Source organism: Trachymyrmex cornetzi, unplaced genomic scaffold (assembly GCF_001594075.2).
Source record: "Trachymyrmex cornetzi isolate Tcor2-1 unplaced genomic scaffold, Tcor1.1 scaffold56, whole genome shotgun sequence".
In the NCBI taxonomy this organism is placed as follows: domain Eukaryota; kingdom Metazoa; phylum Arthropoda; class Insecta; order Hymenoptera; family Formicidae; genus Trachymyrmex; species Trachymyrmex cornetzi.
This window is the reverse complement of record NW_017299871.1, coordinates 540807-565913: the sequence shown is the minus strand read 5'-3', so window position 1 is coordinate 565913 and position 25107 is coordinate 540807. Positions and strand designations below refer to the sequence as shown.

Genomic DNA, 25107 nt, shown 5'->3' with positions numbered 1-25107 from the left:
CTCATTAAAGATAAAAGTGCATTAACGATCAGTCAACGCTAACAGTCACTAATCCAATTTTGCCAAAGGTTTTGCCGATGCAGCTATAAAATATCCAATTTTTGGTTCGTATTTTATAAATATTGAATTATCGATTTGCATGTCAATATTTCGCACTTTACTGCTTTTTATATTACATTATTCTCCTCTTATCAGCAAAAAATCAATGAATACTCTTAAAGATAAGAACGCAATAAATTTTAAGCAGCATATAATAATAATAATTCAGTGTCCACGTATTAAAGATTGTTTAAAGAATTTAGAGCTTGGATAACGTTAAAGTTTACAAATAACAATATTTAATTAGTTGTAGTCAAAGGTAAAAGTGGATTATCTTAAACATCTTGGTACATTAAACAAGTTCAGTATTACAATGCTTTTCACGTCCTGATCGATGAACGAGAAATTGAAGTTCGAATAGTTCTAGGTAGCTATGCTTCTCACGTACTGCGGTTTGTATATGCACGGGTTAGACTGACAATGTACCAGAAATTAGATTTGCTACCCATTAAACATTCATTAGACATTACGCTTTACAGCCTTTATCTCTTTGTACCATGCCATATCATATACCATATCTACATATCCCGATATTTCGTTGATCCATAAGTAACTCAATAAGAGATATAACGAAGTTAACTATGTAACTTCTAACGCAGAAAATAATGAATTTAATTATTGCAAGATAATAAAGTGACAAAGTCCGTGGAAAATGTATCTCTCTCTTCTATTCTTTATTGTCGCTGTGATGAGAAATATTCTTTATTTTATTCTTTTGTTAGTTATAATATCATTGGTTTTTTCTTTGCTTGGTACTCAAAGAGTATTCTCTTGTGACAACGATCTTTCTCTTCGTAATGCAATGTACTAATAACTCTACTATGACTCAAGATAAAAATAGAAATTAATCTTTTCACGTATCATTTCATCATATTAAAACATTTTGAAGTCAGAAATATGTGGGACGACTTATGTATAAATCGGTTGATAAATATATAAAGAAAATGTGTGTTAAATTTAACTAGTATGTTAATGTTAATTACTAGTTACATTTACTTTTAATATAAATTTACTTTTAATGTAACTTTTTACAATATTAAAAAGAATAATGAAAATATTACGTTATCTTTGAGATAAATATTCATATGCAATTTTCGCGCCTAGACATTCTCATGTATTAGTATTTCACCTTCAATAAATGACTTGACATGTTTTCGAAGATAGCTCATCGCACAGTTATTTACAAACGGGTTTCAAGTTGTAATTTTTATTACATGTACAGAATGCTTCGCGTTCTCGCAAAATATCGTTATGGTTTCAACAGCTTTACCAAAATAATATCTTGCCATCATGCGTGAAAAAACTCACGAAGAAAACAATGTAACCATTTTGTCTACGTCACTTATTGTTTTGGTTTATACAATACTACACGACAGCTGCACTGGTTTTTTCATGGTCAAAAAAAGATAAGGGTCACAGCAGAAATGCGTCAAGGGTGATTTTTAACTAAAATTTAATGTTAGGGATTATTAGTTGTAATTTTTTTTTATTTGCACTGTTAAATATCTTGACAATAATATCAAATTTCTATTGAAATAAATCTTTTTTCTATTAAAATAAATTTAAGAAAGTTTAAATATATTAAAGTAAAAATCGAAAAATGTCAATGGGCGATATGGAGTCGGTGCGGAAAGCAAAGCACAATGATTGATAATTCTTTTAATAATGTGACAAAAATTTAAATAACAAATTCTGGACAACGTTTCGGCTATATTTTTTAGACATCCTCAGTAGATAACAAATAATATTTTTCCTATCGTGACGCAAATGTACTATGCATTAACATTATGTGCTCTTCACGTGTCATTGTGCTTTACTTTCCATGCCGACTCCACATCGCCCATTGACATTTTTCGATTTTTACTGAAGATTAGGAGTCCTATAATTTAATTTATTGTATATATTTTAAAGTAAATTTATATTGAATTATTTAGATATTTTTATTTCTCTTTATAAATCTAAAGATAAGATAATTAACTGTGCTGTTAAAATTTTAATAAAGATTGAAACTTATTAAAACAATACTTGTATGTTAAATATTTTGAAAGATATCTTCTAATATTTTTTATAACAGATTACTAGCTCATAATTTTTCAAATGTTAAATATTATTTACAAATTACAAAAATAAATTTGTTTCTTTTATATTTATTAAGCTGATTTTTTTAATACTGAATAATTTCGTTGGTATTAATAACTAATAATAGTGACAAAATACGATATGAGAGATTTTATCATTTGGTTCAATTATTTCTTCATGACAACCTTCATCATTTGTCTGACGACATTAAACAGAGAAATTTCTCGGAATAGTAGCAAAGTGTTAAGATCTCAAAGAGAGCGTCAAGTTTTCATTATTAACATACGATACATAATAACATACGATGTATAATGATACAATGTATAATGACAGGCACAAAATGCGACCATTCGGCCTACATACATGCGGCAAACTATCCTGCTTTCAAATACGCATTCGGTAGCATTATTTATTAGAAATTAAGATTTAATTTGTAATATCTTTGCGAACTTAATAAAGAAGAGTAAAGATAGTCTCGTTTCTTTGATTATAATTTAGACACCGATATAGAAACTTACATAGAAATTCTATTGTAGATTTATACATTTCTAAAACTTCCTCTGATCTCACAAGAACATAAAGCGTAGAAGTAATTGTCAAGTTTAGTTTCCTCGGAAACTCGCTGAGCAGTTTATTGCATGGCAAATGAATAATCCGTATTAACGTAGATTATTTATTGTCTCACTAAAACTAAATCGATGATAACTGAATAACACTATGAAACACATAATTAAATTCATGAACTTTTGTTTATTATAGAGATGTTGTATTGTAAAGATCATGTATGTGACCTTTTTTTGGTTCATTCTTACATTCAACTAATTAATAAAATATGTTACACTCTCTGAAATTTTAATGTTCTTTATTTTATTTGGTTTTTTTTTAGTTGAAAAGTGAGGGGAAATAGTTCCGCTTTCGCAAACTGTATATTTTTTTATTTCCCATATGTGTGTGGATGTATTCAAAAATTATGTAAATAATTAAAATCTAATCCTGAAATAATTAAACAATCTGATTCATCAATAAAAATAAGTTATCAATTATATCCTCTTTGATTGGTACGAGCACAAACGCGGTTAAACTAATGTTATTACGTGCATGTGGGAGATATAAGAGCAATAATGTTAATGTCAATGCACAAGGGACATGTTTATAATCTGGTGAATGTTTGTGAGAAACACGCGATAATTTATGGATTATACATTGCATCACTCTGTCTGCGTGACAATTCTAATTAGTTATATATATATATAAAATTCTATCCCATCTGAGCCTATATCGGTTATTCGGATGCATAGAAAACTATTTATTTTCGTGTGAATGTAACAAAACGAATCAAATAAACGTTTCGACCCTTCAATTCGGGTCCTTATCAATATAAAATCTAAATCGAAATTACATAAGTAACGCAAATTCCATGATGGTGATTCCCGACAATATAGCTCGTTCTTCTTTATCCAAATGCCAACTTAGCTATGTAATGAATAGCCACATGATTATCAGAAATATTAATTTATACAATAACAATATAAAACTTACATAAATTACTTTACGTAAGTTTTTATGTTATTATTGTATAAGTTAATATTTCTGATAATCATGTAGCTATTCATTACAGCTAAGTTGGCATTTGGATAAAGAAGAACGAGCTATATTGTCGGGAATCACCATCATGGAATTTGCGTTACTTATGTAATTTCAATTTAGATTTTATATTGATAAGGACCCGAGTTGAAGGGTCGAAACGTTTATTTGATTCGTTTTGTTTATATATATATATATATTACGTTTAATTGTCGATTTTAACACTTAAATTAATAATATGCTGTATATTTTTTTATTTTCCATATGTATGTGGATTGTATTAAAAAATTATTTAAATAATTCAAATCTAATCCTGAAATAATCAAACAATCTGATTCAATAAAAGTTAGTTATCTATTATATCCTCTTTGATTGATACGAGCATAAACGCGGTTAAACTAATGTTATTGCGTGCATGTGGGAGATATAAAAGCAATAATAATAATAATGCTAATAATAATAATACAGCTAATAATAATAATAATGCTAAACAATTCGAAATGAGATTTTATTGTATTATACAAAATGTAATGTCAGTTACATAAAATACATGGCTAAAGTTTATTCAGAATTATTTATACCATTAAATACATATATCATGTTTTATTATACTTATTATACATATCTATACGTATATACATACGTACTACATACGTATATAGGTAGTAAGAGATATAGTATAGATTTCGTATTACTGATTCTAAAAAGTGCATGCATGGCATTACATTGCACGTACATACATGATAACGTACTTCAATCCTGAGTACTTATGGTTTACGAGGTATAACATTACGTGTAGCATATGGGAAATATTTTTTATCTAAAATATCAATACACACACACACACACACACACACACACACACACACACACACACACACACACACACAATTCGCAACAGAGCAATTTACACTTTTATTACACGCAACTATATTTCCTAATGTAAAATTGTTTCGCTTCGCATGATTGCATTTTGAATTTCTAACTTACACGCGAAATAGCTATTATATAAAGCATCCATATAATTCTATGTATGCTTTATGTAATAAACTGTATGCATAATAAATAATATATGAAGAGAAATATACATACAGAAATGAATGATAAAATATTTAATAAAATTTTAAATCATCGCTTCGAACAAATAATTATTAGAAGAACATTATGTAAAATTATAAAATAAGAAATAAATAAAAATACTGTCTATATATACCTTTCTTTTATTATAATTTTACTAAAATTTTATAATAAAGTACTGTCATATCTTATTTTGTTTAGCAATAGTAAATATACATAGCTATGTTTAAAGTTATTATACAACAAAACTTATAAAAATAAAAAATATCTTATCGAAAGGGGTAATAATAGCACACACAAGATTAAACACAATAAATCTCAATAATTCGTTTGAATCTGTTGGGGGATATTACACAGCATCGTTACTTCGTTTGTTGCAGATACATGGCCATTATGTATCCTCTTAAACATCATATGTCTCGCAAGAGGACAGTGATTACTTTGATTTTAATCTGGGGCATTTCATCGGCACTAGCAACCCCGTGTCTTTTATATTCCACAACATCATTGCGCAGGTAATTATAATAAATGAATCACTAAGCAAACTTTTGTTAATTTTGTATTTATGAACAATTTGACTTTACTCTTTTATCTTATCTTAAAATATTATAAATTTATATTACAAAATTATATCTACACGTAATTAAAAAATTAATCTAAAATAATAAAGAGAAAAAAAATGCAACAGAAACTACAATAAAATTTTACGTTTATTTTCGCAATAATAAAATTGATACATATACTAATAATAATGCCTTCGTATTGTGTATCTTATATTTCTCATAATTTATATGTATATTTCAGTGTCATTTAAGGATTGTAAGTTTGGACATTAATTCGAAATATATTGGCATCTACGCTTGTCTTCCTTTTTCTGTCTTTATCAACGATATACGTCATTGTGCAAAATTATTCTCGGACAATATTGGTATTATTATATATATGTTATTTCTTATAATTTATTATAAGCTGTAGCGGATTCAAGAACAGATAAAAATCTCATTTACGTTTTAGGTAAATAGTGTGTTTCACGTTGCAAATGTGAAATGCTGATCACGTTTACAAGGATGCATTACCATAGGGCATGATGCCAGATCACTTATACAGTGTAATTTAAAAAATAGAGAATTCTATAAAAAAGTTATAAATAATACTTCGTATTTTTTTATTTTACTTATGTATATACATATTATTTTAATAATTTTAAATTTTTTAACTAGAAATATCAATAAATTTTTATAAACAAGAAATATAAATTTTCTGAATACTATGTATGAGAGAAGATGAGACAGTACATGTGTCATAACTATAAAATTATTATCATGTTATTATATTATTAGTATTTTATTTCCTGTACTTTCATTATATGAAAGTACAGGAAATAAAATACTAGTAATATAACGTTGACATTAAACATTATTTCTTCACTTCTGTAAAAACTTATCTTTCCATCTTTTTGTTGTGCAAAAACAAAAAAGAGAGCTCAGAATTTATAATTTAAAAAATATCTACAATTTAGTTATGTATATAACTGTAACGTTATATTTTATTAAAAATTAATAAAAAAAAGTTGAAGAAAGTACATTTTAGTTAAAATATTCTTTGTTTTCCATGGCAGAAATGAAGTTTTTATTATACATTATAGTCGGAGCATAATTTAACTTAATCCTTTTATCAGGTAACAGCTGAGTTATAATGCCTTAGTTTCATAGCTTATACGCATATCTACTCGTATATAATCTGCATCAAGAAATAACTATAAAGCGTTTATAGATTTACATGGTTTCATCTTTACAAGTTATTTCACATAAGTTCTTGCATTGTTCTTATATGTATGCATATTTATACATTTTATATTTTTCAAATAAATTATTATCGATACAAACACTGATATTTAATAAAACAATGAAAGAAACATATTTTATTTTATTTTATTAATAAATAATGTAAATTGATAAATAAAACATTATTTACATTGGAATATCAAAATGTAACAGATTAAAATTTAAAGATAGAATTGTTTTAATAACGTTTTGTATTTTCTGTAGATTCAAATAATTCTCATTAACGGTCATATACAATACCTACATCTCTGCGTATCAATCATGACTTTTGTATATTCTCAGAATTTTGAGATGTTGCTTAGAAAACTTGATAGTTACAACTAACTGCAATAGGATATATCGGTTTGGCCTTTGCCATACGCTAGATGTTAATACAACACGTTACCTACAATCGGACTTATGTCAGAATAAATTAGCCAGTTAATTATTATATATTAAGAAAAATTTAGTCTACCTGATCTATTCAACTCCAACACATCAACTAGAAGTACATATCTCATTTGTATTCTCGTAGATTTACCTGAGGCTTACATAAAATACTCGACAAATAATGATATAAATTTGGAAAAAAATTTGACGTTTTTGTATTTTAATATAAAACGTTGCAAAATTTGCAGATTATATATTTGTTTAATAATCTGCTCGTAGCCGAGCAAAGCTTCAAATTTCTTATCATTCTGAGCTAGCTGTTTCTTTCCTCATCTATATAAATTCTCACTTATTTTCTCTTTGCTTATGATTTTTTTGTATATTTGTAATATATATTTATTACTTGGTATTATTTTAAAAAATAAAAAATTTTTTATTTATAATAAAAGAAAGATTTTAATATACGTTCTATTTTCATCTTCCAAAATGTAACATCTAATGAAAAGAATATCTCACCAAAATTTTCTACTTTTTTTCATTCTAAGCACATTATGTATCTGCTTTACAGGTTCCTAAAGCTGATACTATCCTTTAAAGCCGACCGTCTGCTTCTAAAGCCGTTCATATGTTCCCAAAATCGCCTGTATTTCTCTTCTATAATAAATAAGTTCCCATAAATTTTAACAGACTAAACATAATTTTTTGTAATAAAAAAAATTATGCACTTATCGTGTTGTAAAACGTTAAATATTATTGCACATGTTATGATTGCATGTAACTTAAAGATATTATATGATATTTCAAAATCGCATTTCGAAATTAAATAACAGGAGAATATTTAATATCTTTATGATTATTAAATTTTTTCAGTGGTTTTTATTAAAAAAAATGAAATTCGTATTCACAAATATCTTTACTTTGCTGCTTCTACTGTGTAGTCAATGTTTCATATGAATAACTTCTATCCTTGTTTTTTTTTATAGGTATCCATATCCCTGAACCCGTTTTTCTTTGGCTTTAGTCCTATGAAAGACTTTTTTGCTCATATCCCTTCAAGAAACTCTACGAAAAACAAAATTTTTTTAATAATTAATATTTGAGAATATGAGAAGTATTTATATAATTGATAGATATATTTAGAAGTGTAATCTTCTCAATATTTATTACCACTGGTCTATATTTCCTTCAATATCCTCAGAGAAATTGATGTATAATCAATTGCAGGTATTCTAATGGAACAACTAGAATCTCTTGTTACTTATTGTGGCCTGACGGTGGTTACTTACATAGCAAAACGGAATATTGGTGAGTAATAACAGTTTCATTCTACTAAAATCCTCCTAAGCAAACTTAACGGGTCTTAGTGTAATAAACTTCAAAAATATATAGATCTGTATGTCGACCGGGGATTATTTTTTAGAAAAGGCGCGCACATAAAATTGCGTGCGGAAAAAAGTTCCCGTAAATATCATTCGATCTATAATAAATGTAAAAGAGATTGAATCGACGATTATTTTAAGGAGATAAGAAAATTCCAGTATATTCGATAGAAGCATATCACTGGAAATGATAAGAGAAGTTCGACCTAATTAGAATAGTTGCATTTGTTCCACTGCATTACCATGGTTGGAGACTTAAGATTTATTAATTAAAGAGAGAGAGATTTGACTTTTATTGCTTTGCTATTTACTATAATTTATACAAAATATTCTTATACAAAATAAAATTGAAATTATAAATAATTATTAATGTATAAGTCAGAGAATGGAAATCTTATTTATTAAGAGTACATTAATTACCGTTACTTGTTACCGAGTCAAAATAGTAACAAAATAGTAAGCATTAATTCGCTAACCGCAAACAACACATAATATATCTTAATATATGGATAAAACATTTAAATTATAGTTATATGAGGATTTGTTTCTCTCAATTGGCTTTAATAAAATGATACTTTATCGTTAAACAATTGTTTAATGTTAACAATAAGAAAATCAAAAAAAGAAATCCAGTCACAAATGTTTGCTAAAACAGAATCAGTTATTTTAAAATATGACAAGAGAAAAATTTATTTTTAATTAAAGTATAACAATAAAAAAAGCGAAAATTTTGTCCATACAATATATAATACAATATATAATACAAAATGTAAATCCAGTCTTATAAATTTTTATATACATATGTACATATATGTACGTATATATTTTTTTATAATTGTATAAATAAATAACGATTCGATATTTAAAAAACTGAATTTTTTTCATATTTTATAAAAACTTTCAATTATTTTCAAAACTTAGTCAAACTGATTGATAGTATCTATGCTTTAAATTGCTAAACTGACAAAAATAGAAAAGATGAAAACATAAAACTAGTAGGTATTGAATGTGAAACGTCAATATTAAATATACTCCAGCTTCCCTTTTCTGCGTGAACAATAAACAATACGAGTTCAATTTACAGACCAGGATAAAATTCGAAATTTTTCTTCTTGTAAAGAAAAGTTTAAATTGGATTAAAAAATATTGTGCAGAAAATATAGATTATTTTCTAAAGCCAAAAGAAAAAGTTATCAACTCACAATAAAATTGGTGATTTTAGTGTGAATTAAATAAACGTTTATTAATAATTGTATTGCGTACCGTGTCAGTAACCCTATTTCCTATTTATTGTTGAAAAGGAAAAATATTCAACTGCTACCAAATGAGTACATAATACATATTTTTTTATTATTTTAATTTCATTCTGTTAATTAAAAAACTCAATTATATATATAATGTATTTATTTATATAATAATATAATTTATAAATATTTTAATTTAATAACTTTTTTATCCAAAGAATAATCATGATAATCATATATTTCACCATCAAATTTTTTATCAAATGTTTTATCAGAAAATATCAATTCCTATTGAATATTCCTTTGAATATAAATCTTAATCATTCAGAACAGGGTTGGTAAAAAAGTAGGTTTTAAACGTGTTTTAAACAGTTCAAAATATGCTTAATTAATGTTTTTTAATATGTTTAAAATTTTTTTTATATTACTGTTTAAAGCATATTTGAAGCATTAAAAACATATTTAAGAAAAAACACACACACAATGTTTTATTTAAAAAAAAATATTAGTCTTTTCCAATCCAACCCCGATTCAGAATAACATTTTGTCTATCACGTAGGTACAACTTTAGATATATCTATATCCAAGGTTTTCATTTGTCGAATAGTCCAGAAACTTCACTATTGTTAGAGTAGGGCTGCTCTCCACTTACGAAGAACATCGTGTAACGCTAAAGTTTACACAGAATACCTATGTTGCTATATATGTACGAAGCAGCTCCAAATTAAGGTTATTTAACGGATGTAACAATATCATTAGATCTGATAGCGTGCAATAGGATAATTTAAAACACTCAAACCTATCAGGGAGTACAGTTCTATATACACCAAATGGAATTCAAGTTATGCATAGATTCTACCTATACCACAAATTCCAAGTAATTTCACAGAATAATCCTCTTATGTGCAATTTAACTCATCCAGCGAATATGATTGCCACGTTTACTCTTGGGAATTGATACTTCAATTAAGAATGTCAAGAAGAACAAAATCAAAATTGGTATTACCTGTTCCGGAGTATAATTCTCGTAATATTTGGAGCAAGAAATAACTAATAACTATAATGTAGTATTTAATTCAGGCTTATTACATCAAACATTATGATCATACTGTATGCTAAAATTTTTTTTAATAAAACTTTTTCTTGATTAAGTCCAGAGTAACGTTACTCAATTATTGAATTTTAAATGCTAAATAACAGATTTCTTAAAAATAATTAAACTGTCTTAATTTTTACCTACTATCGCTATGATAATATCTTAACTTTAATTACCTAATTTAAATTCTTCATCTTAAATATACGTATATACACAATGTAATACTAATTAAAAATAAATATAATATTTACAACAATTACATTGTGCTACACATTGAATTTTAAATATCACAATTAATAAAAATGGATTTCCTACTTTCTTTCTTGAGTAATCGGCTAACCCGTGTATCTTATAAAACGAGTTACGGTTTTAATAAAACTTGGCGTAATAAGTCTCTCAGTATATATCTCAGAATTTTTATCGTTTTACATAAATAATTTATTACAGCTACAATCTTCTATTCCTTACTGTAACGTATCTGGTTCCCATGTCAGTGATGGCTGTCTGTTACACGTGCATGGGACGAAAATTATGGGGCTCGAAATCAATTGGAGAACTTACGCATTACCAGAAAGAAGCGATGAAATCTAAACGCAAGGTACGTTATTGAACATTTCCATATTATTATATTAATAATATTTTACAATGTAATGACGTAAGTAAAAACTAGTAAAATATATCAATAAGCATAATTGTAATGCATTAAAATTTAAAAAGAAATGTTTTTTTATATATTAGTGTTTTACATCAAATTTTCCAAATTTTTTAAAAAGACATTTTTGTTAAATGTATTTAAAAAATTCTAAAAAATAGCCGCAAATAACAACAATAAAAAATCTTCATGTAAATCTTTACAGAAAGTAAGATAAACATAGAGTAGTAAATCTTTCTACTTCATTTGCGAAAATCTCAAAATGTACTTCTATAAAGTAGGTCATCGTTGCAATATGATTATAAAACTGTTTACAATGTTACCCAGGATTCATTTGCATATAAATTAAATGTTTTTACAGTTATCTATGTAATATTAATAAAAGCTGCTTCTAATGACATATTTTCAGTAAGCTTATTTATGTTATTCACAGACTTCATTGTCAAAGTAATGACTTTCTAAACGCAACATGAGCATTAAGGCGTAAAATTCAGAACAATAAATTTCTATTAAGTACTCTTAATACTGTTAGTTAATAAAACGTTATACAATAGACATATTGAACGTAAACTTTGAAATTAGGACTAATTGCGACTAATGGTTTTTATAATAATTATCTTTGCAACTGCAAAATGACATTTTTGTAAAATTTTATTAAGATTTGAACCTCTTCTATTTTATATTTACACACACACAACCCGCGCGCACGCACGCACACGCACTCCCCCCCCCCCCCCCCCCCCCACACACACATACACACATGTAATAACATTTTTTTGGAATTATTATTTCAAATAATGTATATTTAATCAATTTTAAATTTACAATAGGATAAGTCGTGTGAAGATGCCATGATTAACTTTGAATAGCGATATTTTTTTAACTGTATTGATACATAAAAGAATATAGAATCAATGAAAAGTTCGATTAGTTTTATTTATTATGATTGAGTTACATCAATGTATCTCATAAGACTTTTACATGACAATAAAAAAATAAAAACCTTACAAAGTAGCATCTTATCCAACCTGTTGGGTAAGATGCCACAAAACCATGGGGTAAGATGCCCTGACATCGCAATTAAATAAAACACAATATATGATTTGTAAGAATAAAAATTTTTATCAACAGCTATTCTTCTCAACAATAGAAACTAGTTATTCCAAAAATAAAGAATTATTTTTTTCTTAAAATTAACAATCTTTGAAAATAAACACGAACAGCGAGTGTTATATCGTTGCTAGCTTACAAATAAATAAACCGAGCGCATCACTAATACTATCTAAGGATAAACATGGAAAGTATTAACATCTTACCCCAACACGACTAGAAAAAATGTTATCAGAAATTTCTGTATCAAAAACATGTGCTATCAAAAATCATATAAGAGGTTAAAAAATTCTCTTGATACTAAACTTTAATGTAATCCACTGCGTATTTGTGAAATAAAGTCTACAAAAAATTAATGTGAATTCTAAATTTCGTGTAAAATGTTAACAGAACAGTACTTTTTCAATTTACCTCGATATAAATTCACAATCTTTGAAAATTAACACGAACAGCGAGTGTCATATCGTCGCTAACTTACACAAATGAACAAACCCCATCGCGCCACTAATGCTATCTAAGAATAAACATGGAAAATATTAACAAATGGCATCTTACCCGACATGGCATCTTCCCCTGACTTATCCTATACATATAGGTATATAGTTAAAAGAGTATAACAGATTTGAACTCTGTTTTAATATTTTTCTTCGTTTTTTTGTTGCAGGTTGTGAAGATGTTTATTATCGTGGTGACAATATTTGCAGTGTGCTGGTTGCCATATCAGGGATTTTTCATTTTCGTGTATCATCATCGCCATTTTGCAGAAAGTAGTTATGTACAACATGTGTATTTAAGTTTTTACTGGCTCGCTATGTCTAACTCTATGGTAAATCCGATCATATATTACTGGATGAATAACAGGTATTACAGTATTTCTTATATATAGATTATAACGAAATCAATGACACGCTTTACAAAAAATGCCATCTTTTGTTTTAACAATGAAGTTTTATACATCAACTTTAGAATATATATTAATTTTTTATATTTTTTTATAAAATCAATTTTAGTCACACAGTATATAATTTGTGAAATTGCAGTTTTATTATATGCACGTATCGTATTTTAATATATCTATACATTTATTATGTACTTTGTTTAATTCTTAAATTGATGTTTAATTCTTAAAACGTTTTTTGTGTTATACGCGCGATATATAAAATTATAAATAAAATTCTATTCTAAATTGTGGCATAAATTATATAATGATCTAAAGTGAGGTTAACATAGATTAAAAGATCTGTTAATAAGTATTCATTAGTAAAATTAGTGATAAATAAATATCAAGATATTAAAGAAGATTTATGTAAATCTTACCTAAACATCTGATTATATGTATAACATCTTTATAATAATTTCGCCCAAAAAATAGTAACTAATTAATTCAATTTAAAAAATAATAAACGCAAAGAAAAATTCGTTTAATTGTCAAGGAAAATACGCCTACAACATACCTACAGATTAACAGAATGACAGGTAAAAGAAATGTATGTTCGAGGAGTTTACGTTAATATTGTATTCATCGAATCTCAGTCCCTCATGCATTAAGAGATTTACGTCTCTTTTTAATCATTTAAATTCTTTGTAATATCCGATCAACACACAGTATTATTAAAAGTATTATCAAACATAATACTACAAAAAATTCAACTCTCGAGATTATATAAAGCAGTCTCCGACAATTTAAGAGGATCAAAGACAAATCTCAAGATTAACATTGTTAAAAGCATAATTCATCTTGAAATTTATCGAAAGCTTTTGCGTAGAATTACATAATCTTATTGTCCTGATGTAATTAATATTGTTTCAAAATAAATGTAAATTATAAATTAATTGTGTTTTTTAAGGCCAAGAGGAGAATATATTTGGTAATTTTTATAATAATATTTTTTTTATGTAATTTAAGTTTGCGTGAAAATTTTATAATGAAATAATTACTATATATTTTATTATGTGTTTTGTGAATACAACTTGTAATAATCATAAACTTATATAAAATTTTAATGATATGAGTCATTCGGCGGTTTCGCAACTGCATTTCAAATCAATAATGCGAGAGCATCGATCCCTAAGTTAATCACAGAGAGTTTCAGTTTACATTCTAATTATACATTTCTACATTCGCATATCGATCCTCAACAGTTTAACTTTGCCGTGTTTCATCCTCTAAGTTCCTTTACTCTGAAAACTGATCGCGTCCGTTAGATGCAACATGATAAGCTATCAGAAACTTCTCATTACACCCAGACGAAATCTTGCTATTACTGTCTGTTTGCATTTACATTCTTGAACAACTCTATTAATGTCCAGATAATCTTCTGTTTATGTCCAATAATTACGTTTAACGTAAAAATTACGTGTATTATAGTAATTATATCACAATACTGCTATGAATGATCAAAAAAATAAATTAAAATATTAGAATATTGAATTTTTTATAATGTACTTTATCTCTTCTCGAAGAATAATATAAAATAATTATAAACATCTTATATAATAAACAATAAGCATTACGAAACTAACAATTACAGTAAAAAATAATTTTCGTGAAATTGATATAATTATTTAAATAAAATAAATATTTTAAAATGCGAAAATTTTAATATAAATTTTTTATTGTTACATATAAATTTATTTTTAAAATAAAATTCTGATTTTGCCTTACACAATTAGAATTTCTTTTAGAAGTTTTTCCCGAATTTTCCATACAAACTTTGATAGTACGTTCTATGAGCTAAAATAAGAAAAAATATTATACAAGCATAGATCTTTATATGCTTTAATAAAAAAATAACAAAAATGTGTACATAAAAAAAAACTCTTTTATCTAAGTTTGCATTTCAAATTACCGACCGCTCATGTCAATACAAGTTCAACATCGATGTAATTTATCATCTTTTTTGCGAGCATAGAGGAATCTTCACAGTAAGGTTTCTTCTATCCTCGCAAAACAAGATAATAAATTTAAATTTACATTACGTCAAAGTTCGTACAGAAAATCCGAGGACATTCTACATCCTAAATACATTTACAAACATTTCAACAAAAAAACTCGAAAATTTTTTATTATAAAGCGCATTTCGTAAGTTTCAAAACGATATTTTCTTATGAAAGATTTAGTAAAAAAAATATTAATTATTGTTGCATTAAATGATTTTATTATTTATTTATCTTCTATTATTTATTTATTATTAATTTTTTTAATTTTAAAATAATACATGTTATATTCTGCCCAATTATTTTCAGTAATTTATCTTGACGTTGGAGAAACCATTTCAGTGAACTGTGCACGTAAATACATATTTCTAAGATTTATTTGTGTCGCAGAAGCAAATTGATTAAATTCGAAATCTGACATCTTATATATACGATGAAAGCGCAATAATATCAGGCGCAATATTTGCATTTTGCGTCATTGTAGATACTCAAGGACCATTGCACAGTTGCCGCAATGCACACTGGAGAATTATACATGAACTCAATTACCATTCTGTTAAAATAATATAACGCTATCGTATAATAATCGTATAACAATCACAAATGGACATCAGCTTTGGCATAATAAAATGTTATTATTCGGTATCAATTCGTAATCAAATGTATTAATTATATATTTTCGGATGTTTTACCGCTTGATTGGTAAATACAATCTGCATATATTAGGCCTGTCCAATTTGAGTTTCGGAACCAAAATGCAAAGTCATTGATGCAAAAAGTTCAATATGGGTAAGATTTCAAAAACTGTAAAGTGTTGATACGCATCTGAGTGAAGCTTTACGGCTCAACACTTTACAGTCCCTGAAATCTTACTCATATTGAATTTTTTTGCTTCGATGTCTGCGTTTTGGTTCCGGAATTCAAATTGAATAGGCCTGACATAAAAAAAAATATATATATGTATATATATATATAAAATATATATTCTACACATAATAATATTTTTTAATTTGTGAAAATAATCAAATATATTAATAAAACATGTAATGCTGTGAGATTCATAGAATTGATCTTTTTATAATAATTTTACATTTTATATTTATCCATCATGGAAAAAGGCTACAGAAACTTATATGTTAATAACTGTCTAATGTGTTAATACAAATTTTACATTTGAATTAGATTTAATCATATATTACAATAACATTTTTTAATTACATAACAAATAACTAATCACAACTTAAATTGCACAAATAATTATTCAGTAATACTTATCAAAATTTTGGCAATATATATAATATTTATTTTCACAAGACGAAATCAAAATTTATTCTAAAAATTTAATTTATATAATAACAAAACGTTATATATTTGAGTTTGTATATTTTGAATATTTGCATTACTTATAAATAATAAATAATTAATCTAATTAATAACACAAAAGTGTGTTACTATTAGTGTTACTGTTCATAATACTTGTTTTCTTCTATTCCTAAAGATAAAAAAAAATTAATGATCAATAGCCTTAAATGGTATTATATAAATGAGTAGGATTATTCTTGAGATAACTTTTGAATATTCCTAATAGTCCGACGTCCGACGTTCGCGACAAAGAACTATTTGCACATTCATAAATTTTTATGAATGTGTAAATTTCAGGAATTGTGAAAGACTTTGAGTTGCAATCGAACATTTAGCATGTTTAAACGGATTGACTTCATTAAATTATTAATAAAAAGAGATTTTATACTGCTCTCTCTCTAATGTAAATTAAATATCTTCAGAATTTATTTTTTTGATACTAAAATATATGCTTTTTTTAAGAACCGGTGATATTTTCAAGTAGTAGCAGTTTTCGTTAATTATTTTTTAATATACGTATATGTTTACAGATATTTAATTTTTCCAGTTAATTTAGATTAAAACTATTTTTAGCATTTCTAAAATTAAATTTAAAAACATCTCATATTTCGAAAACATTCGGAAATGTAACAAGGACAGATTTTGAAAGAATAATTAATTGGTTTTATCATTTATATTACACAATTTTACATTGTATATGTGTACATATAATTTCAAAAAAGGTCTACATATTATCTACTAAAGAAAAGAAGAAGAACTTTACTATGGCTCTCTAAGAATATTATAAACGAGCTGTCAAGACCTTAATCAGCAATTCGAATAAGAAAAGAGGTCGTTTACCAGGATTATATGTGACCAATATATTTTACTTGCTGTTTACGTCATGTTAGTAACTCAGACAAAAATAATTTGTGCTGGCTATTTTTATAGCAAGACAAATTTGGAAAGATTTATTTTAAAAATAATTTTAAGAATTTTAATTTTTTGCTTAATTAGTATCAATATAATATATCCATTTCATGTGATACTAATTTGTACTTTCAGTTTTTTACTTTTACTTTGTTACAAGTAATTTTAGTAATTTAAAAGTATTGTAATAAAAAGACAAAATTATAGAAGAGATAAAAATACAAATTTATGCAACTATCAATTTGCTGAAAATAATGAGTCTAAAAAATGACAAAGACGATATTATACATAGGCCTCTATACTCTCTCTCTCTCTCTCTCTCTCTCTCTCTCTCTCTCTCTCTCTCTCTCTCTCTCTCTCTCTCTCTCTGAATCTTTTACATACGATTCTTACTTGAAAGTTTTAATTGATTTCATTTTTAAGTAAAAAAGTATAAGAATATTATATTGTCTGATCTCAGCTTAAAGTTTAATCTTGCATGCAATCGTTTTCTCCAACTTAATTTAAATTTTATTTATGTAGGCGCGCAAAAATCTCATTGTCTTATATTAGAGATAATCTGCATTATTGCATTAATTATTGCATTAAGATAATCTGCATTAAATGTATTATATGATTTGATTAATTGAGTAAACGGAGTGTTATTTACATATGCAACTACGCGTGTCATCGAATTAACTGTTACAGATTTCGAGTTTACTTTGAATTGGTAATTTGCAAATGCTGTTGCGTGATAGATCGGAGAAACGTGCAAACCCATGAAACACAAGAATTGGCGGGGTGTCAGCGTTCGGAACTAATACCATGTAATTCCAGTAAGTACAATTTCTACTTAGGGTACATTCGGTGAAACGTTATTAGCACTATTTATCGTTTTATTCTTGTCTTACGTCTAATGAACGAAATGAAAATAGAATGATATAAATATTGCTAATAGTATCTCCCTGAGCGCACTCTTGGTTACAAGTGACAATTGATCGACGAAATTTTATTACAGTTTCTTTTTATTATCTCATATACTACAACTCTTTTATGTACATATAAATGATCGGATTCGTTTATTTAATAAAACTTGCATGAGATTTGTTTGAGATTTGATTTGACAACCAATTTGTTTCGAACAAAATACATTAATAGTTTTACATACAAAAGAAATATTAATAATCTTATTTAAGAAAAATTTATATTTGAATGTTTATTTCTATCTTTAATAAAATTTTTCATGAGAGCGTCTGTATTTCTTGTATGGTTATATTCGCTGCATAAACATTAAATCATATTTTATTGGCAATAATTTGTTGATATAATTCATTAGACTAGAAATCGCGAACTAACAAATCGAAGAATCAATCACTGAATTATTTCATTGCAAACATCATGTGGCAGACAGTCTCGATTCGCCTAATATTTTATTTATGAATGGGCGCATTCATATCTGCAAAAGTTTTTTTTTGAATAACTTATTTTTATTTTTTCGAAAATGTGGAATATTTTATATCAAAAGGTTTCCGTATCAAAAGGTTGAATTTCTGCGTATTACACGTATGTCTTTTGAGGCAGTATCACCGATGCAAACCTATCAATGCAGATGGAACTTCACGGATGTATGAAATAGTCAAGATATGAATAGTTGACATCTTTCAATCATGTTCAACCATGTTATATCTAAAGAGGTGACATTCAAACTTTAAAATCAAAAGGATATTTTCTTCTATTCTTCCGCATATAATTCTTAAACTATATAATAGTAGGTAATTAAAGTAATTGTCTACAATAATAAATAATAAATTTAATATTGTAAAACTAAATAATATTAAAATTTAAGGAAAAAAATATTTCAAATACAATGTTGAAAGAATATATTATACAACAAATTTTCTTCTAAAATTACGCTAATTTGTAGTAATAAAATTATTGTTTAATTAATAAGATTTCTAAAGATTTTATTTTTTTTTAATCCTTTTGTAACTTAGAAATTGTACACCATAAAATGAGAATTTTTTATCCTTAAATTCAATAGAGGAAGGTGGGGCAAGACGGTACTCTCTCCCTGTATTACGCGATTTAAATACATCATTCATAATCGGGCATACGTGTTAGATGTGGCGCGTCGGTTATTGACAGTTACCTACACGCCAGCGCAGCAGGCTGCGTAATTGAGTTAGACTATAATTCATACATTTTTTGCAATTTTTTTATTATTCTGTCTCAGTTCTCACTTGTGATATTAATATTAAATTGTAGTAGTTTCCTTGTAAATGTATGTGTTTGAGACAAAATTTAACAAGTTGTAAGGTAAGAATTCTATTTTTTACTATTGTTACTAGTGTTTCGAAAAAATTTGATATGATTTTGGTTAGGAGAAGAGGGGCAAGATGGGATATTGAAGACTGAGTGTTAACCTATACAAAATTGAATATACCCCACAAGTAAAAAAAATAAAGTTTTTCATTATTATAGGATAGTTAGGAACTACAAATGTAAGATTGACCAAGGAAAATATTAAGAAGAGGCAATGCTCAATGCAGTTTTATTTAGAGTCTGTAGAGGATTGGATAGATTGTTAATTATATGGAAAATGGACTCATTGTTCGTGTGTAGAAGATGACGACAAAGATGCAATACATATTTGCCCCCACTGTCATTTCGATAAATAATTAATGTTATTTAATTATTAATGGACGCTCCATCTTGCCCATGAGAGCACCCCGTCTTGCCCTATCCGCGGGACAAAATAGGAAAAATGCGTTTTCTTTATTTTTGTTTATAAAGTTTAAAAAATTCTAAAGATTTAATTTAAAATGATAGTCAAATTGAAAGACTGATTATCAAAAATTATCAAAGATTAAGCAATAAAGTTGATTTGTTAATTATGAAAATCCATGTTTTATTCATCATCGAACCTTAAGTACCCCGTCTTGCACCACCTTCCTCTATTGTATATTCAAAAAGCAATTGAATAAAAACAAAATCCAACGACAATTATATGTACACTGATTTATTGTTTCATATTTCTAGCTATTATTCTTTAATCACATTTTATTGTACTACTTTAATCACATCTGTACTGTAATATTTTTTATATTGTTCACTTTTAATAAAATAAAGCAAAGATACATTTTACTATAATATTTATTTAATTTATATAATCTTTTTTTTTCTGTTCTCTTTTCATATTTGAAATATTTTCATTGCGTAATAAGAAATAATCTTTATACTTACTACAAGCAAGTATTTCACGTACTTTATTTAGCGTATGATGCGATAAATATATATTGAAGAATGTTATCATAAAACCTTGAAGGTAACTTGAGTTTTGAGTCACCACATTATATTTGATGTCAACTATTCGCGGAATTTCAGCCTTCAGGCAGAGAATGTTGAGCATGTGTTGAGAGAGAGAATCTAATTCATTATTCTCAATATAAAATTTTCTTCTTGTAGCTTTCTAAAAAGATAGATCAGTTTAATAGTTTAATCCAAAATATATTATTAGATAAATAAAACAACAAAGGCTATAGATTATTTACAATATATTTGCAATATACAATACAATATACGTATATCAAGAAATAACATAAGTGGGATAATTTGTTCACAATAATTATAAAAACTATTTAATATTTGCTAATGAATAATTGATAATTACGGGCAACTCAGCAATATGATTTTTATATATATAAAATAAAAATTAGAAAATTCTTAAAAAACTTTTAAATTCAAAATGAGCTTGAAATAGAATAACCAGGCGTGAACCAATTTGTACATCAATTTGTTGTTTCCTACTTCAATCATCGACTTCAATTTACGGCTCAGATTAGTCAGAGGGGATGCTATTGGAAAATACATAGTTCTAGTATTGCAAATATATGCACGTACTTCTATAATATAGCAAATATATATTGTTAAAATATTACATGTAATGCTTGTGAATAATATTACAATTTTATCACTTTTGTGAAAAATAATTAATAAATTCGAACAATAAAAAATTCAAATTCAAATTGAAATAATATAATTTCTCAATGCAAATTTATACTCAGCAAGAAATGGAATTTTCTATAATGCACATTCCAGGTTGTTAAGAGTAAATTGTAGACATTTGCAGACATTTAAACTTGCGCACTTTATTTTGTTTCCAGGTCGTTTTAAATCTACTTCAGTCAGATGGCGACAAAGCGTGGCAGAAAGCCAGATACAAACGTTTAAAATGAATACTCGAACAATGTGCGAGGGACTTCATGTTAAAGAGGATGTTGCTATAATCTAAATTTTAAACTTAAGTATATGTTACGAAAACAACGTTACAGATACATTACCATTTTCGTGCTTTACAACGAGCTTCGTTATGAACAGTTACCAAATGTTATAACGTAGTTCTGATTGCATGTTGAATGGCTAACAATAATGAGTTATTAAGCACAATATTCTATCATCTCCTTTTAAAGATTATTTTCTTACTTATAAATGAGACTGACAGAAATGTAATTAAAAAGTTCGATGTTATTTGTAATATTCAGATATAAAACTTAAAAATGTGTACTTAAAAATGTAATTATATAATAGGTATACGTCTTGTATATTGATGATAATATTCTATATTTTCTCCGAACTTGTTATCATTATATTATGACAACAAAATTCTGTACATATTATAAAATAATAATCATGATTCGTTATATACATAATACGTAGTATATTACGTAAACGGTCAATACGGAAAGGTAATATACGTAATATATGTAATATACGTAATATATGTAATATACGTAATTCGTTATATACATAATACGTTATATATATTTCGTTATGTATATCGTATATACTTATAAATGTTATTTTAATAAGACTTACCTTTCTAACTTCAGAAATATTTAATATATTAAACGTACATTATTTGTCACAAATATAATTTTAAGTATATTAAAATATAATTAATATTTTGCAAAAATATTTTTATTAATGTTTGATTTCATATCCGCAATAAATTTGAAGTAAATCTTTTAATTGCTTATGTACCTACAGCATTTCAATTAACAAATACTTTTGAAGCAACATTACTTTGTCAAAATAATATTGTTACGTGTCGTCTTTTCTTTATTATTTTTTGTTTGCTAAATTATTGTTTTGTATCATGTCATTCTATATGCAAAATTATTAATCTCATTAGCGCGCATGACAGCTCGTTATAAATTTCGAAGTTTTAGTAATGAATTACGCCATATTCACACGCCATATTACACGCTAAAATGTTCGAAAATAAAATAATAATTCATTTAAGCATTTTGTACAACTTTAAGATAGCTTTCTAATTTTCTCACTAAATAATATTTATTAGCATTTTAGATCAATTTTGATTTTAAGATAAACAAAACCAAAAATATTTATATGTTACTGTATAAGATATAATATAATATATATATAAATTTTTTTAAAATGACATTACTAACACTAACTATAATTTTTTAAACCTACCTATTGTTATAAAATTATCATTGCAGTACACTTCAATGTAAGTATAGAAAATATTTAAATTATTATTTGTTTGTAAATTGCGTAATTTACGTAAATTAAACCAAAAATATGACGAGTTGCGCTTTTTGAAAAATTAACGAGAAGAACTGCTTTCATGATGCAGATGTATAAAGGCACTGCATATAGCAGAAATGAATGTCTTTAGCTATGTTCACTTATGACTGTTTATGACGCAAGAAATAACGCGCATTAAATTAAATCTGATTTTCTTATGGATCTTCCTTATTATTTTAGAAGTAGTAAATATTATACTATAATACAGTATTCGCATAATGTTCGGAAACTGGCATGTATAAAGCCATTTAAAAAAGTATATGTACATACATATAAATTCATCTTAAATTAATATTTTTAGAGAATCTAAACAATTAAAAATCTTTATTACAGTACTAATCATTGTGGATTATATTTGAATGTATACATGCATATAAAAAGAGATAGTAAATTTTAAAAAGTTTAAATAAACTGTTAAATGCAATAATCTTGAGAATATTTACTATTTATTTATAATAATTTAAATTATATCTCTTGAAGTATTTGCATGATGTTGCTATCTGCTACATGATCAACTTGTTTTTAAATTATTTCTTTATTGATTGTGAACCAGTGCATTACTTACTTACGCAAATGACACTGTCAATAACTATTTCAAAGTTAATTCGTTATTTTTATGTCCAGCTATATTGATGAAAATCATACTAGTAAAATTCAATAAAAATTCAATAAAAATTTAACAGGTTTTATAGAAATGATTCGTATTTATAGATTTGAATTTATATAGAAATGAGTTGTATTTATAATTAGTAACATTTTTATTCATAAAATTTGTTACATATTATTTTTCTTTTATTTTAATACAATATATTATATATATAATTTATTAATTAATTTAAAATTATATTTTATAAACAATTTTTTTTTCATAATTTCTTATTAAATGATACAACGTTTTTGATGTTTATGTATGTATATATATTTACATAAAGTCTTCTTTCTCATGAAGAATTTCGATAATAAAAAAGTTTCAGATTTATTTATTCATGATTTTAATACAAAATTGATAATTTATCTGTGTATTTCTTTTCTAATATGTAAAAATAAAAAATATAGAAATGCAACAATCATTTCTCAATGTATTTATAAATCTAGATTTCAGTATAGTAAATAAATTTGCCTTCTAGTTTTATCGTAAATTGAAAGAGATATACAGAAAGCAGTTCATGACATGAAGTAAATTTAAATAATATTTAAGCAGCAGAAAGGGATGATTCACTATTCAAATATTAAAACCAGGTATTAACATTGCATAACAATCAGACAGATAGTATGAAACATTATTATGATGAATAACCGTTTAAAGATAGATTAGTTTTAAGCTCTTTCTCATATTTAGAGATGCAAGTACGCAAGTGCGAACTAAGAGATCAATGGTTCACATTTACGTAATTATTCCTAAATTTAAAGTTTCTGCTTAAACCTAAAATTGAGAAAATTATATTACGCCATATAAATTATCTCTCTTCTATTTAATGTATTTTCTAAACACGTATTATTGATAAAATTTAAATTACATATTAAAGTGCAGCTTTAGATTTTATCATTTTATCTTTTTGCTATTTTATAATATCACATTTTATTTCTACGAATTGATACACAGTACCTATATCATTTTTGTTTGTGTTACATCTCTATATATAATGGCAAATCATATTTGGTAGGATCTCTATGAGAATAGCGATTTTCTGAAAGCTGTAAGTCGATCGCTTTCAAATTTCTTGTACGCAACAAAGACTTTTATATCATATCGCTGCTTCTTTTATCATATAGTGTA

The 25107-nt window shown here is 26.1% G+C and overlaps 1 protein-coding gene across 1 annotated transcript in view; it reads left to right on the top strand.

The window, feature by feature from the left end:
- The window catches only part of LOC108765913 (tachykinin-like peptides receptor 86C), a 46930-nt gene extending 24919 nt beyond the window's left edge, over nt 1-22011 (top strand). Inside the window, exons 3-8 of the mRNA XM_018514806.1 lie at nt 5220-5354; nt 8277-8357; nt 11219-11369; nt 13198-13394; nt 18429-18556; nt 21884-22011. Of these exons, the coding sequence (XP_018370308.1) occupies nt 5220-5354; nt 8277-8357; nt 11219-11369; nt 13198-13394; nt 18429-18556; nt 21884-22011 (820 nt within the window). The remainder of the gene's footprint in view (nt 1-5219; nt 5355-8276; nt 8358-11218; nt 11370-13197; nt 13395-18428; nt 18557-21883) is intronic.
- Nucleotides 22012-25107: the final 3096 nt, after the last annotated feature.